This window comes from Dermochelys coriacea, chromosome 22 (assembly GCF_009764565.3).
Source record: "Dermochelys coriacea isolate rDerCor1 chromosome 22, rDerCor1.pri.v4, whole genome shotgun sequence".
Taxonomy (NCBI): Eukaryota; Metazoa; Chordata; order Testudines; family Dermochelyidae; genus Dermochelys; species Dermochelys coriacea.
In genome coordinates, this window is record NC_050089.1 from 10,081,787 (window position 1) to 10,097,515 (window position 15,729).

Sequence of the window (15,729 nt, forward strand, 5' to 3'; positions counted from 1 at the left end):
TCAGTTTGCAGACAGAGAGCCTATAGTAAGGCAGGGTGACTTGTCTCTCTCAGTTTTAGGGAGCAACCCGTTTTCTCTCTCTTTTTAGGTTAGTGTATGTTATTCTGAATTTTAAGAAATAAAGTAGTGTTACTTTGTAACCTTCCAGCAAGAGTATTTTATGTAACTTCTCTGTGTGTATGCCATGTAAATAATGCATCCGATGAAGTGAGCTGTAGCTCACAAAAGCTTATGCTCAAATAAATTTGTTAGTCTCTAAGGTGCCACAAGTAGTCCTTTCTTTTTGCAAATACAGACTAACACGGCTGCTACTCTGAAACATGTAAATAACAATGATCAAGTCACCCCTTACTTTTTCTTTGTCAAGCTAAATAGTTTGAGCTCCTTGAGTCAATCACTAGAAGGCATGTTTTCGAATCCTTTAATCATTACGATGGCTCTTATCTGAACCCTCTCCAATTAATCAAGTATAAGGTCCTTAACTCCTTAGACCCACAAGTGCTCATTTCTATCCAGGTACTTGGGAGAAGAGCTGCATTCTTACTGCTGACTCTCACACTCCTGCTAGTTCCCAGATTTAGTCACAGGCAACATTTCTAATGGGGAAGATTTTTTCCCCCCTTTTGACTTGAAAATAAAATGGGGAAATTTCTGAAAGCCAAAGATACCTGGAAGCTGCTAAATTCACAGAATGACTCAGCTTGACCTTCTCAGAAACTTAGGGCATGAAATGAAACCCATTCATGGGGCAGGGTTTTGTTCCACAATTTTTTTTTAAAACCACCTGCATTTCTCACAGCATTAGCTGCTCTTTCCTGACCCCTATATTCTACCATAAAGACAGGCAAAGCCAGAGGTTTCACTGAGGTCTACATTGTTTGTTCTTTGCAGCAGCTTTCTGGTATGGGAGTTTCTTAAGTTTTTACTCTATTGGTTTTTGCACTCAGTCCTTACACTTAAGCAAAATACCCACAATGAGAATTTTTCCAGAGTACGAACCCCAGGACTTTTCCATGGTGCAGAAGGGAAGTGAGAAGTTAACAGAATAAGAGCTCTTGCTTACAGTCTGCAGATTTAAAGGTCTGAGATCAAAGAGTTTTTAAGGGAGGACCCTCCTCTTTGGAAACTCAGTTGGTCCACTGACTTAAGAGCTGATGTAAGGTTTGCATAATGGAAGCCATTTGTAGTGCACTGCAACAAGCTGTATCGGTCATACAGAATCCAGGACACGTTATGTACTTCCAAACCCCATCTATTAACTATTTACCTATATAGAGACAGAGTGCACACATCAGAGTTGGGTCTCTTGACCTTCAAGCCATACAGCAATTGCCTATCTATTTTCCTGGCTTTTGCCAAAGTCTGGTTGTGTGGGCAGAGCATCTTTGTTATTTTAATAGTTTAATTTAAGGGGCCGGGGTCAACTCCTTTTATTTTGGGTGGACATTGGCCCTTGCACGGTCTCTAAGGAACCATACATACTCCCAGAGACTAGGATGCATGGGTTTTGTTAAACAAACAACAAATTAATTAAAGTGGTACACTATCACATTCGCTTCATAAATAATGCATGTTCATTGCAGGCATAGCAAAATGCTAACAGATTGCTTTGGCCTGCCTGTGAGGTGTATCATAATGGCTGTTACCATTCTGCCTTAATAATAATATTTTGCATTTACATAGTGCCTTAAATCTAAGGACCTCGAATGCCTTACAAAAGTTGGTAAGCACCATCACCACCACCACCACCACTAACCTATGATGAACTTGAGCAAACCTTGCATCTTATGTATGTGAACAAGAATCTTGCTTGTCCTCTCTTTGGCTGATGACAAGTCACCTCTTCTTCCTTGCAATTGTGCCATTACTAAACTAAGGAAGAGTTTAAGGGAACCAGAAGGTAATGTGTCATCAGAAAGACTTGGGCCCAAGTTTCCAATAGTAACTAGTGATTTTGGGTGTGCGGCTGGGTCAACACTTCTGGGAGAGGAAAAATGAAGCCAGAGCTATTCAAAGGTATAAAATTAAATCAACCATCAAGGGTCTTAGTAGAGCAGACACTCTGTTCTATCAGGTTCTTCCACCATGCCCATCACTGGGTTAGGACTGCCTTCCAGTAAGGCAGAGGCTAGAAATAAGGTACACATATTTTACAAAAGGTAATTACACACTGGAAAAACAAACCAAAGATGTGGTGGATTTGCTATCACTTGAAGTCTTTAAATCAAGATTGGATGTCTTTCTAAAAAATTTCTCTAGCTCAGATTACTTGGTAAAATTCTATGACCTGTGTTATTCAGGTGGTCAGACTAGATCATAATGGTCCCTGCTGGCCTTAAAGTCTATGAACCTATGAATAGCGTATTAAGTGATTTGACTAGCACCAGTCTCATATGGATATCAGCATCATAAATGTATAGTGACACGATATTGCCCCAGAAGAGCCAGCACTCGTGAAAACCAAGCCTAGAGTACAGGAAGATGGATGGAGAATAATTAATCTGTTTCTCAAATGGCCAGCTTTCTCCTGCTGCTCCCCATAACACATTATGCCATGGACAGGTGCCTCATGACTTGAGGAGGTTTATACTGCAGTGCAACCTTGGGAGCAGCGTTAACTGAACACTGTCGTTCACCCTGTAAAATTCTCCTGGTTCACCATAGCCTGCCCGGAAAAACTCCCTGCTCTGAGCCAGCAACCCTGTTTTTTTCCCTCTCCTGCCGTGCTCTAGATGTGCATTGATCCTCTTTACTTTCTCCAAGCTTGCGAGCTCAGCAGAAAAGGGCAGGAGAAGAATTAGATGTGTTCTCCTCTGGGCTGGGAAGAGAAGGAATTCCATTTGAAAACCTGATCTATTTTCCATTGCCGAGGAATGGATTTGGAGCCTGTAATACATGAAAAAGAGAAGGTGCCATGCTGGCCTTGGTATGCTAATGCCACCTAATCCAAAAACTGCCTTAGCTTTTTTTTCCAATCACCATTTCAAAAATGTAATCAAGGAGAGTGCAGAAATTTGCTAAGGAGGGTTAATAACCAGAATACTATCTGCATGTCCTTGGACATCTCTCTCTCTCTCTCTCTCTCTCTCTCTCTCTCTCTCTCCAGAGATAGACCCAAATAAAAATGCTGCATCTAAAATGCCATCAACTCTGGTGAAGTTCAAATCTGAACTCTGTAATTCAGACACTTCTCTCTAACACACACACACACACACACACACACACACACACACACACACCCCAACCACACAATCTCTCCTATGTTTTCAAGACCATCCCTATCTGTATCCTAACCATCATTTGAATGACACTGAATGTTCACGATGTCAGGGAACTTTTTTTCCCAAATGATCACTTTCTACAAGAGAGGCCATTGTACAGTCATTCCTCACCTGCTGGTACAGAAATGCATTCATCAGCAGAACATCCTTGAGACTTGGTGTTGCTAAAGCAGCACCTTAGTTTGCAATGGAATTGGACCTAGTGGAAGTGCTTTTGCGAGACTGGGAGTGGACTTGGAGCCTCAGAGAGATGTGTTGATAGGTATAAGTCCTCCACCAGACCACTGGAACAACATGGCAGTTAATGGGACAACCTGCTAGACGGGGTAGACAGAAAAGGACATCATATGGTTCCTTAAATTATTTTTTTAAAAAATGTAATATGCATATGCAGGTTTGAAGCCCACAAACAGAGCTAATAAGAAAATTTTTCTTTTTCCTGTAAAGAAACTGATGAAAACAACCAAAATAATAGATTTTCTTTGTAATTTTTCAAGTTTTGGTGAAAAGCAAAAAACTGAACTCTGTCTCTGAGTTGCAACCCAGCCAATGCACGCACATGTCGCAGTGCCACCAAAACTTGTAACAATAGCAACTCCAACTCTAACACTAGGGGCAGAGAAACAAGTGTCAAAACATCCCCAGCAAGCCAATTTTGGATGAAGTTCCCAGAGGACTGGATAGCTTTGGGAAAGGGAAAAGAGTGACTGTCATCTCTTGGTCAATGGTTTGAATTAAACCCAGGTCAGTAGAGCTCTGCACCAATTCTTATAACAGTACATTGGACAGCAATAACACCTCCTATCTCAGACTCAGGGCTTGTCTACAATGCAAAGTTGTCGACAAACTTTTGTCTTTCACGGGTACTTAAAAAAGCCTTCCCCCACAGTGCAAAAAGACAAAAACATGAACACAGCTTTGTCAGCAGAAGCGCTCTCCTGCCAACAAAGCTAACGCCGCTCGCGGGGCTAGAAGTATTTTGTGGGCAAAAGTGCTGACAAAGTACCGAAAAAGAGTGTTTACACATGCTGACTTCTAGTGACAAGGCTGTGTCGACACAGCCTTCTCGCTAAAAGCTGCGTAGTGTAGACAAGCCCTCAGAGTTCTTCATGAATTAAGCCATGTGATGTCCTTGTGACCCAGATGAGCATTAATTATTCTCTTTTCTGCAAATGAATAACTGAAGCACAGAACATCTAAGTCTGTGGCAGAGCCAGGGACAGAGCTCAGACCCCTCCTGGATTTGCCCAGCCCAGCTTGCCCCTCACTGTCCTCTCATGCTATTTGACAAATGTGCAGCAGCCTGTATGACATCAGTTAGGGAACTTCAGTCCAATTTCTAAAGGAGAGGGGAGTGCATCATAAAAACCACTAGCAAGTTTGGCATTAACTGGCAGTATCAGCAGAGATGCCAAAGACTGAATGGGCCATGAAGATTGAACTCCCCTCTCCTTCTCTACAGGGGGACTCTGCAGGCCAGGGTTCAGACACATGGACGGCGTAGCATACAGAAAGACCGCCCTGCCACTGCCCATCTCTTAGGGTCTTCAGTCTCCACAGCCATTCAGTCTGACACTTTTCACCAGCACTAAACTCACTTTAAAGGTATGGCAATCAGGGATTGAATCCAGTTCTAAAAGCATGAGTTTCTATGGCTTGAGCTAAAGCTTGGAGTCAGCAACAATCTATATACCACTTAAAAAGCCCCAGCCACTAGACAGGGACAAAGGACACTGTGGGTAGTGGGCTGAGCCCTCTACAGGTAACAGCAGGCGCTATTGCCTTGTCTAGTGGAGCCTTCTCAGCTGCAGGGAACGGGAGGTTTGGCCAATGACATACCTGCTTTCACTGTATTCCTTCTTCTCTCTCACGCGCAGCCACTTCCGCAGCAGGAAGCGCTTGCGCCGCGGGGAGGCGCTGGGCGTCGAGCAGTTCGACCATGGGGTGTCCTCGTCACTGGATGGGTGATTTCTATGGATGGGAGCTGCAGGAACTCTTTGTTGGGTGAGGGAGAGTCCTGGTACCCGCCGGCCTCCAGGCTCTGCTCTTGCCCGTTCTTCATCCGTCTCATCTTGAAGCGCCTCCTGCGCAGGGTGGGGGTGGACGAACTGGACCAGGCCCGGCTGCACTCTGGCACCTGTTGCTCTGGGACCTGCACTCCTGGGAGCGGAGGTCTCTGTCATATTGGCAGCAGGCAATCAGATCCACTTTCACCTTCCCTTCCCACCTCTGCTCTATCTCTCTGATCTCCGTAAACCCCACACCACTAAAGCTGCCCTTTTAAAAGCTGCTCTTCTCCGCTCCTCCCCAGCTCAGCATGTTCCAACCCTCTCCCCACCCCCCCCCCCCCGAAGGAAATCTCATGTTCCTCGGTGCTTTCATTTAACGGGACGTGAAGGGGAGGATGCTCAGACCACGAGTGGAGACAGTTCAAAGTTCTCTTTTGTTTTCTCCTCCTTCTCACTGATAATCAACTTCCTCTCCTGCTGGTCTCTTCAGGGCAGCAAGTTTAGCTCTGGTATGAGGACTGCTGACAACCCGCTGAGCTCTCTTGGCTTTTTTCGTTCTGCTGTTTTCTCTGCTCTTTGCCCAATCCTGGCTCAGTGAACACGCCTCCAGAGCTGTGCTGGAAACAGTCCTTGGGAGACGGAGAGCAACGTGAGCTGTGAGAGAGGTCAAAGAAGGGGGGGAAGGAGGAAGGGAAGCAATGATACTATATAAATCAGAGAACGGGGAGGGTGATGGAAAGTTCTTTTTCTGTAGCAGATAAGACATGCACAGGCAGCTGCTGCAAGTGTAACGCACTCCTAATCCTCAGGGGTGAGTTCTACATTACTGAACATGCCTCTACAGCCATCAGTCTAACACAAAGGATTATAAGAGGGACAATAACTTCCCATACAAGCCAACTGGCAGACTTCCCTTTTGTCCCACCTTCCTATTTGGTTGTCCCTCCCTGCAGGGAGGGAAGGAGTGGACCCCAAGTGCCATCATCTTGTAACTATATATATTATTTTTCACCTCATTGAATACACCGATAGAGGGGAGAGAGTTTGAGCAGCAGCTAAAAGGCAGCAGCGGCACTGGGGTTGGGATCCTGCCTGACTTTGTTTTGCCAAGGGTTCATGGAGGCTGCTTCCAAAATGACACACTCAGTAATAGATGGTCCTGAGTTTAGGAACCGACACTGAGAAGACAAACACCACACAGAGAGACAAGACGACATGCAGGACAGGCCTGAGAAAAAAACAAATACACACTTCCCCGGGTGGAAGATTCCCAGGCACTGACTAGACCAAGAGGAAATGAGGGTTTCTATCAAGGGTTACCCCTGGATAGCTCGATGGAAGAGCTTTGCAAAACTTTGGGAATGTAACCCCAAGCCTGGCAGAACGTGCTCTGTCCAAGGGATCAATACAACTCCCCCATCAGGTTCACCAAAGTTTTGCTGAAGGGTTTCAAGCAAGGCTAGGCTGAGTTATGGTTTCACCCAAAAATCATGCAAATCTAAGCAGATTCTGTCATGGATGTGCCTGGGAATTTAGACTCCACAGCCAAATACAGAGCTGAATTTCATTGCTTGTCTTCATTTCTGAAATGGGCTGATCCCAAACCCTAGAACTGAAGATCCCCAGAGCTGGGGCTCGGAGTGGGAAGGACTTCAAAATCCGGAGCTGAATTTTGAAGCTTGGTCCTCACCTCTGCTTCCAGTGGTTGGAATGCACCAAGCAAAACCAGACAGATTACAAGCAGATGCGAGGATTGAGAGAAGAAAGATTTGGGTGGGTGGGAAGCAAGATCAGGGAGATAAGAGGGTTCACTGTTAATTTTAAAAAAAAAATCACGGGTTGGCAGCCTAAGGTCACTATTTCGCAATTCCCTTCATTCATTCCTTCTCCTGTGGCTCAGAAATTGGCTAGAACTTTAAGCACAATCTATATTTATCCATTTCTAGAGCATCCAACACCATGGTATTGAAATGACTTCCGTAAACACGCAATCAAAATGACACCCTCCCCCCCTCCGTTAACGGCCACATATCTCAAAAAGCACAAAACACCATTAATTCTAATAAAACACAGAGACTTACGGAGACAAAAGAGCACATGGTTTGTTGTTTCATGTCCAGCACAAACACAGCCGTATTGTTTGCTCATTACAAGGATTGATACCTTTATTTTAATATTTTTCTGTGCATATGATGAAACCTGAACTCACAACTACCTGAGAATTGCAGTCACCAGTTGTAACAGCCAATGCCGTCACAGCTTCCATAGTAAGTCACCTTGTATTCAGCCACCACAAGTCTGATGGTGTTATTACTCACTGAAAATGCATTCGCAAAAAGAAAAGGAGTACTTGTGGCACCTTAGAGACTAACAAATTTATTAGAGCATAAGCTTTCGTGAGCTACAGCTCACTTCATCGGAAATGCATCATCTTCGTTGACGTCACGGTCTCCTTGGAGAACAGGACCCTGGCCTTTCGCAAAGCCCTAGCTCATAAACTGGAAAAATACGCTCCCCTGGCTGACACCCTGAGAGCGAAGGGCTACAAGGTGCAGATGGACGCCCTGATCGTCGGAGCCCTGGGCACCTGGGACCCCTGCAACGAGCGTGTGCTGCGGACCTGTGGGATTGGTCAATGCTATGCACAGCTCATGCGGCACCTCATGGTCTCAGACACCATCCAATGGTCCAGGGACATCTACATCGAACACATCACCAGCCACTGACAGTACCAAGAGGCGTGAGCTGGAACGACATTGTGCATCGACTACGAGAAAGGGACTGAGAGACTGTCTGTTGCATCATATGAACTCGAACCATACACTCCCTGAATGTTAAATCTCACCAAATGAGGGTAAATCCGTCCTCATCATCGTATCCACTCATTATACTCCACACCTGAACATAGCCATCATATGAACATACCCTCATATCTCAATGTCTGTACTTTGACCCGCTAACCTTTTACCCCCAATTTGCAGATTATGTATTCCTTATGCCATCTGATCTTAAACAGAACTTCACACCCCTTGTGTTTCGTTCCTGCAGCGACACACTTAGTTCTTTCCTTTTAAGGTAAACTCTTTGGAACTGGATCTTTGTCCAAACGAAAGGAGGATAGTTGAGTGTTTCAAAGGTCATCAGCCACAAAAATGAGACCACCTGGTCTTATTCACATGATCACTAATCTCAACATCTTCTGATACCAATCCATCAAATAGATGACAGCAAAACAAAAACCTTAGGTCTCCAAGAACTTGGGCCCTCACTTGAGCTGTTTTCTCTGTGTCATATTTAGATTGCAAGTGCCTTGTAGCTTGGACTGCATCTTGCTTGGTGCTTGTACAGCACTGTGCATACCCATGCTGCTCAATACATCTCAAGTGCATGGTGCCTAGTTCTGCTCACAGTTACACTAGAGTGAATGCAGAGCAAATTGATTAATTGCATGATATCCTCTGGATTACACTGGTGCAGCTGAGACCAGAAACATGCCCATCGGCAGAATGCAAAGGCCAGCCTTCAGAGACCCTGCAGCAAGAACATAAACACACACCTTGCCCTAAGGTCAGCCATTGCTTAATTCTGACATCCAACTAGGCTACCTTCTATGGTGAATATCCCTAGAAACTTGCGTCAGTTTTCAGAATCCATACACAGTTTGCAGGAGTCAAGGAGTGACTCACTCCAACTCTCTCTGAATTTCCAGTACCTGTATAGCACTTTCGTAACAGGTCACAGCTCACAGCACACACAATTAAATCACAGAACCACCAGCGTGTGAGTACAAAAGGTCTTTGAATAGGAAAGAATGTGCTGTTCAGCTAGAATATCTGCTTCACTAGCTCAGGTCAGTAGATTGTTGTATTTAAGCCAGCCCGATACATAAAGCAATACATACACCAGCTCTAGGAGAGACCCAAGGCATATTGCAGAGTGCCTGAAAATGCCATCGGGTATTGCTGTGCCAACTGTCAGCACAACCCACTTCAAAGGTGTACCCAGCTCTCCTGGCTGTCCTTAGCGGTTTGAACATACCTTGCCTTTATTCCACCAGGAAAACACCTGGTGTTATATTCAGGTGTAACAAAATCCACTGTTACCAACACATACCACATGCTGAACTATACACATGCAGGATCAGGACTCTGGGTCCACAAACACAAGCCTCTACCACTTGAGCTAAAGACTCTTTGGGTACCAGTATTAGGGCTCACAATCTTCATAGGCTACCACCCAACATAGTCACACATGCACAAGCAGCTGTAGTTACATTCCATCAGTCAAATGCAGCGATGCACAGATATACATTAAACCAGTGGCCTAAGCTCACCAGAGGATAAATGTTCTTCCAGGCTAACACACACAGAAATGAACCTAGATGTTGACCTATAAATATCTGCTTTATCCTCTGAACAAAATATGCATTTTGTTTTACTATAAATTTTTTACTGAAGTGTTCAAGTTTGAAGTAAATTCTTATTCCCTCTTCTCTCTTTTGGCTTTCTGAGGTTACGTATGTGCCTTAAATCAGCCCTGCCTGCTACCGAGCTTTCAGATACCAGAATCTTAGAATTTAGACTTTACATCTTAGAGTTCAGTATGGGACCAAAACTTACCCAAACACCTTATAAAGCTCTTCCCCTACACCTCCCAAACCCTAAGGAACAGCGGCCAGGGGAGAGGTTTGTAGAAAATCCAGTGCTTCCACAGTAGCTTGAAAGGACTTCTGTTCACAATCGTCCCCTTAACAGAAGCAAGCAACACAGTTTCAGGCCAAGCCAACAAAATACAGGGCTTCATGGGACCAAAGGAGAGAGAAACATAGGGATTGTCTGACTGGATCAGACCAGTTGTCCAACTAATCCAGTATGTTGTCTCGGAGTGGCCAGGACCAAATGCTTCAGAGGAAGGCACAAGAAACCGAGAAATGGCAGTTCTAGTTTCCTGCCTCCTGGGAAAGTTTCTCCTTCACATCCATTGGTTAAGGGGTGGCTAATTCCCTGAAACGTCCTCTCCCCTCTGTGGCATTAGTCCAAGTACCAATTGCTGGACTCACTCCCTTTTCCCTCACAGAGGAGAGGTAAGCAAAGCACTGCTGAATACTGCACAAAACCCTGACAAAAGAAAAAATGCTTGTAAGAGAACCATCACTCACTGTTTCATGCTGCACAAGGCAAAATGGAAACCTTTATAACTTCCTATCAACTCCCAGGAGCTACAGAACTATGGAAGGACACAGAAGGTTCCTGCCTACAATGGGTAAACTCATTTTATAAATGTTCTTGAAACTGCTTCATAAATACCACTCCTGTCCATCATCTCTCTATTATCCACAACCTCAGCGGCTAGGTCATTAGAGCCTATTTCCTAAATTAGATAAACGCCTGAGTTTATTTAGTGTCATTTCTCTTGATGATCTTCCCCTGAATGGGGCTATTTGGGAAATGCTTCAGGGCCAAGTGAAAACCTCCATGCTAGTTGGCTGTGTCATCCACGTTCATGACCTATGATACTTCTTACAGAAATAAATATCTGCAACAAGTAGTGTATCTTTGTGCAGTCATGTGCCACATGTGTGCAGCACATAATGCAACTCGAAAATGTGCCCAATGCATGCATATAGCATACAATAACTATGTGTACTGTGCATGGATATGCCTATAGCATACAACTCATATACCTATACTTCATGTACGCAGCAAAGATCACATATACAATGCAATGTTTGTGATGCATGCAGCATACAACGTATACGGAATGTATACAATACATAGGCATGCATGGGTTTTACACATATGCCACAAAGTAGCTGTGTGTGCAATGCAGTTGCCACATGGTTACTGTATATTTGTCATATGTATGCAGCACATTTTGCATATAGTATGCATACATGAAGTGCTCATGCTGCATGTATGAAACAAACAGTACATGCATGTGCAATATATTTGCCACGTTAGAAAAGCACATATTGCATTTATGTTGGGTATAGTAGAGATATAGCAGATAGTATGTCTCATCCGTACTGGCATCGTCTGTACAGAGTAAAAATGTCACTTTCCTACTGCATATTTATATTTTCCCAAGACATGTTCATTTAAAACTCCTCTGCTGAAATTAATGATCACTGCAATATAATATATACTCAGTGAGCTGCATTGCTAATGTAATACGGGATTTAGCTTGCATCTCAACTAGGTATGGGTAAGGAGAGAGGAAAGAGAAATATATACATCAGGACAGTCACTGATACCACCCCATCTATTGCGGCTTGCATAGCTTTTCTGGGATCACTCACATGAGTGAGGGCTATAAGATGAGTCTCTTTGCAGGGAAGTTCCACTGACTCTAGCTCACTGATTGTAATCTAGTTCCATAATGATAGTGATCAAAAATCCTTACCACTGTCCCCAATGAGTGTGTCACATGAAATCAATTGGCGGTCTCAATCCAATTCCCAATGGCTCAGAGTCCACATCCCCTAAAGCCACCTCCATAATTATCACTAGCTAATACTCCCACAGAGATTCAGCAAAGCACAGTCAACAATTTTAAAGAGTGCCCTGCCAAGGTCAGGGCTGAGGCACATGGTGGGGACTCTTGCACTAGCAGTGGCAATGCTGTGCTTTATCTGTTCCATCTGTCCCTGAGGCTAGCACGCCAGCACCTACCACAACCAATAAAAGCAATATTCACTTACTCTTTTTTCTTGTGCGTGCCTTTCAATAGAAAAGCAGTGGCAGCACATGCAGACTTGTGACATTTCTTCATCACTTTTTGAAAATACACAGTCCAAGGGCTTGACACATCCCTCTGAGCCAGCAGGCATGAAAACTGCATGAACCAGAAGGGGCAAGTGCAATGGAAATCAAACCATGTTGCTCAGCTAGGATACGTCAGATAAGTCACATGGGTATTGTCAGTGTTCCCTGAATGGATGGGGAGCATGTAAATGAATACAAGTAAAAACAAATTTACAAACCCATTTCTGCAAACATTCACACATGGTGCTTGGAGATTAGCATTTCATGAGTATTCGGATCAGTAAAATGTGATCACTTGAATTTTCACAGAAAATTGACAGGTGGCACATGAAGCCTGGTCAAAGCTAATTCATTTAAAAATCCTAATAATTTTTCAACAGGCTTGTTTTGCATTATTTGCCCAGCACTTAACTTTCAGCTAGCATGTCCAATAACAGCATTATATATTGTGTACTAGGCTAATTTCCTCTCTCTCAGGCAATTGAATTTAAACTTGCGGGCCCTGTATCAAAGGAAAATCTGTTTCAATTGTAGCTTATTCTAGCTGCTTTAATAAAGAAGCTGGGGGGGGGGGGAAACTCCTGATAAACCTGTCTCTCAGCATCACCACATACTAAGCCTAACCTTCATAAGTGAGGAAATGGATGAATTCCTTTAACTCTAAAGTTGAAGGGCTTGGATCTAACATTCAAACCCCCATCTAATCCATGTGCCATGATGATGAATGCAGGCAGGCCCAGCACAGTGCCATGGGAAGCAAATTGTAACCTGCAGGTACTTTTTGTTATTTTTAAACAGCAACTGGCAGGATTTTCTTGCTCCTTGCTTTCTTGCTTCTTGTTTTATTAAGCACACAAGATCTCGCTGTCAGTATGATTACTTAGCATGTAACAGTGTCTACCATGGATAGGGGAGAAAAAACAGGTAGGCTACTGAAGAGACCACTGGTCCAGGACTCTAGTCCTGGCTCTGCAGCTGGGTGACCATGAGCTGGTCATTTCACCTCTCTGGGCTTCAGTTTCCTGATCTTTAAAATGGGGATATTGACCTCCTTGGTAAAGTGCTTTGAGATCTACTGATGGAAAGCGCTACATAAGAGCTAGGTATTATTATTTGCTCTCCATATCTGAGCAGCAAGTAAAGGTGTAAGCACTTTGGGGCAGGACCCATCTTTTTGTCCTGGTCCATGACGGGGGCTCCTAGGAGCTACTGCAATACAGATAATGATAAAGAAGGACTGAAGGCAAAATCCTTGATCCCAACATCCCTGACCTTTGGAAAAGCTCAGGCCTGGACGGTTCCAGTCCCCCTCTTCCATGCTAAACCCATTGTTTCATGTTCTCTATGTGTGTATATAAATCTCTCCTCTGTTATTTCCACCAAATGCATCCGATGAAGTGAGCTGTAGCTCACGAAAGCTTATGCTCTAATAAATTTGTTAGTCTCTAAGGTGCCACAAGTACTCCTTTTCTTAATGTTAAGCTGGTATCTGAAGTTGCCTACAGGACAGAATCTCAAATGCATTTTTCAACACTGTTCCCCTGGCCATAAGGGCTGTGACATAAGTGCAGCCTCTGCTACTGAGCACTTAACATTTGCCATCAGAGAGTGGGGTCAAAAGTTTCTGGAATTTGAGTAAGCTCTTCACATTGGATCCGGGTCCCTTTTTCCAATCCACTCTTGCCTTCTGAACTTCCTTTATCACTCTCTGAGAGATTCCCTATGACCAGGTATGGTAGGAGTGGGGCACAGCAAAGGGATCCTTCCTCCAATGAGATCCTGCTGCTCTCTAGTGGTTAAATAGCTGCAGGTGTAAACATGTTTAAAATAAATGAGTTTTGATGCATTTGAAGGCGATTTAAAAAATAAATAACTATGGCTCCTCCTCACCAACAGTGTTACAGATCTCTGGGAGCAGAGGATGACATTTTATAGGAAATAGTATAATCCTCATCTTGCCAGGTGCTGAACATCCTCAGCTCCCATTAAAGTCGGCAGGAAATGAGGGCACTCAGCACCTCATCAAATATTACCCTCCTTTGTGAGTAGCCCACATATTGCAGTCTGTTCACAAACATGCCATGACCCTCTTTCATCAACAGTTCTAAGAAATCTATCTCACAGAGCAATAGTGCAGAGCTATCTGGGAGCTCATCATCTTTTGTCAGCCAAGCATCTTGGTGTACTTCCCATGATCTTAAAGATTTCCTTGCCCTGTGAAGTTGGTTTCTTTAACATGTTCCAACTCTTGACTTTGGGTTCTTCAATATCAACAATGTCACTACTTACCCAGGAACTAAAGTCCCCCTTGCTTATTACAGTTTTTCCACTTGATATTTTGATTCCAGCAGGTGGGATTATTTATGTTTCTTGCTTCAGGGTACAGGATGTTCTGAAGTGATATCAGATGCACTTGCAAAAGAGGGAAGGTTATGAGTAGGTGTTAGTAGCTCAGCGATTGAGCTGATACAGGAAAAGGAGATAGAACCAGCTGGATATTTTGTGGTTCTAGCTGGGACCTTTGTTTTCTCTTCGGTCTTCTGCAGGTTTCTCTTTCTTTTTCATCATGATAGATTTTCTTGAAATGTTCTCATCACAATCAGATGTTCTAGGGCACAGGATGTGGTTTGTACAATAGGGTTTTTGCCATGTAAATCTGCAAGACCTGATATATAATAAAATCTCATGAGGCACAAATTAATCCCTGGTGCAAATCCAATGAATTAGCATAATTACAACAGGGAAGAATTAAGCCCTGAATATTTTCCCCCTTTTTAAAGAGCTAAAATTGTTTCTCCTTTTGTTTCTCAGGGAATCTTAATCCTATAAAGACTAAACAATTGGTCACAATTTTCCATCAATGTTTTTTTTGGGGGCGGATGAAAATTTTCTGTGGAAAAATTTTCACTGTTTTTAAACCACAAAAAGCAGTACATTCTAAAACAAAAAAACAAAACAAAAGTGCAGTTTTCAATTAAAGTCCAAATAATTCTTTAGAAAATTATTTCCCTCTTAGCTGTGATAAACAGATAGGAGCAGCCAGATGGATAAGTATTTTGTAGTATATAGGAAGGACTAGTCTGAGCACAGGACCACTGCATTTTAATTCCATCTCTGCTACTGTACTGCTGTGTGACCTGGGGCAAGTCACTTAACCTCTCTTTGTATGAGTTGGACCCTTCTTAAAACATCTGGAACCCCAATTTTACATGTTAAATTGAGATCCTCAAATAAAGGATTCTATCTCAAGTGTTGCTAGAGTAAGAACAAGCCACAACCACCCTGGCTTTGGAGATGTAGAGGTGAAATGGCTTGCTTCACACTCAACTCTAATTAGTATTATTTGATCTTTTAATTAAAAAATATCTGTTAAGATCACATGGTAACTTTTAGGAATAGCTAAAAGACAATGCTGATAAATTTAAAATACAGCAGCACCTCTCTCTCAGTCTTCTGGTAACGTCAGAAATTACTTCAATGGATGTTCATAGCCACCCTGATGTCTTCAGAATGCTTTGATATGCATATTCATAGCTTTATTGCACACAGTGGGTGATTTATCCTCATTGCTGTGTGAGAGAAGAGCTACAGTTCACCAGACAGAGCTTGCTTAGATTCCCACGCTGGTATGCACATATGTATAAATAGCAGAACAAATCCTATAGTCTGTGGTGC

The 15,729-nt window shown here is 43.4% G+C and overlaps 1 protein-coding gene across 1 annotated transcript in view; it reads right to left on the reverse strand.

Annotated features, from left to right (window-relative positions):
• Positions 1 to 15,729, reverse strand: part of GRAMD1B (GRAM domain containing 1B) — a 281,545-nt gene that overhangs the window by 143,903 nt on the left and 121,913 nt on the right. Inside the window, 1 exon segment of the mRNA XM_043500797.1 lies at positions 5,121 to 5,944. Within this exon segment, the coding sequence (XP_043356732.1) occupies positions 5,121 to 5,464 (344 nt within the window). The 5' untranslated portion in view covers positions 5,465 to 5,944.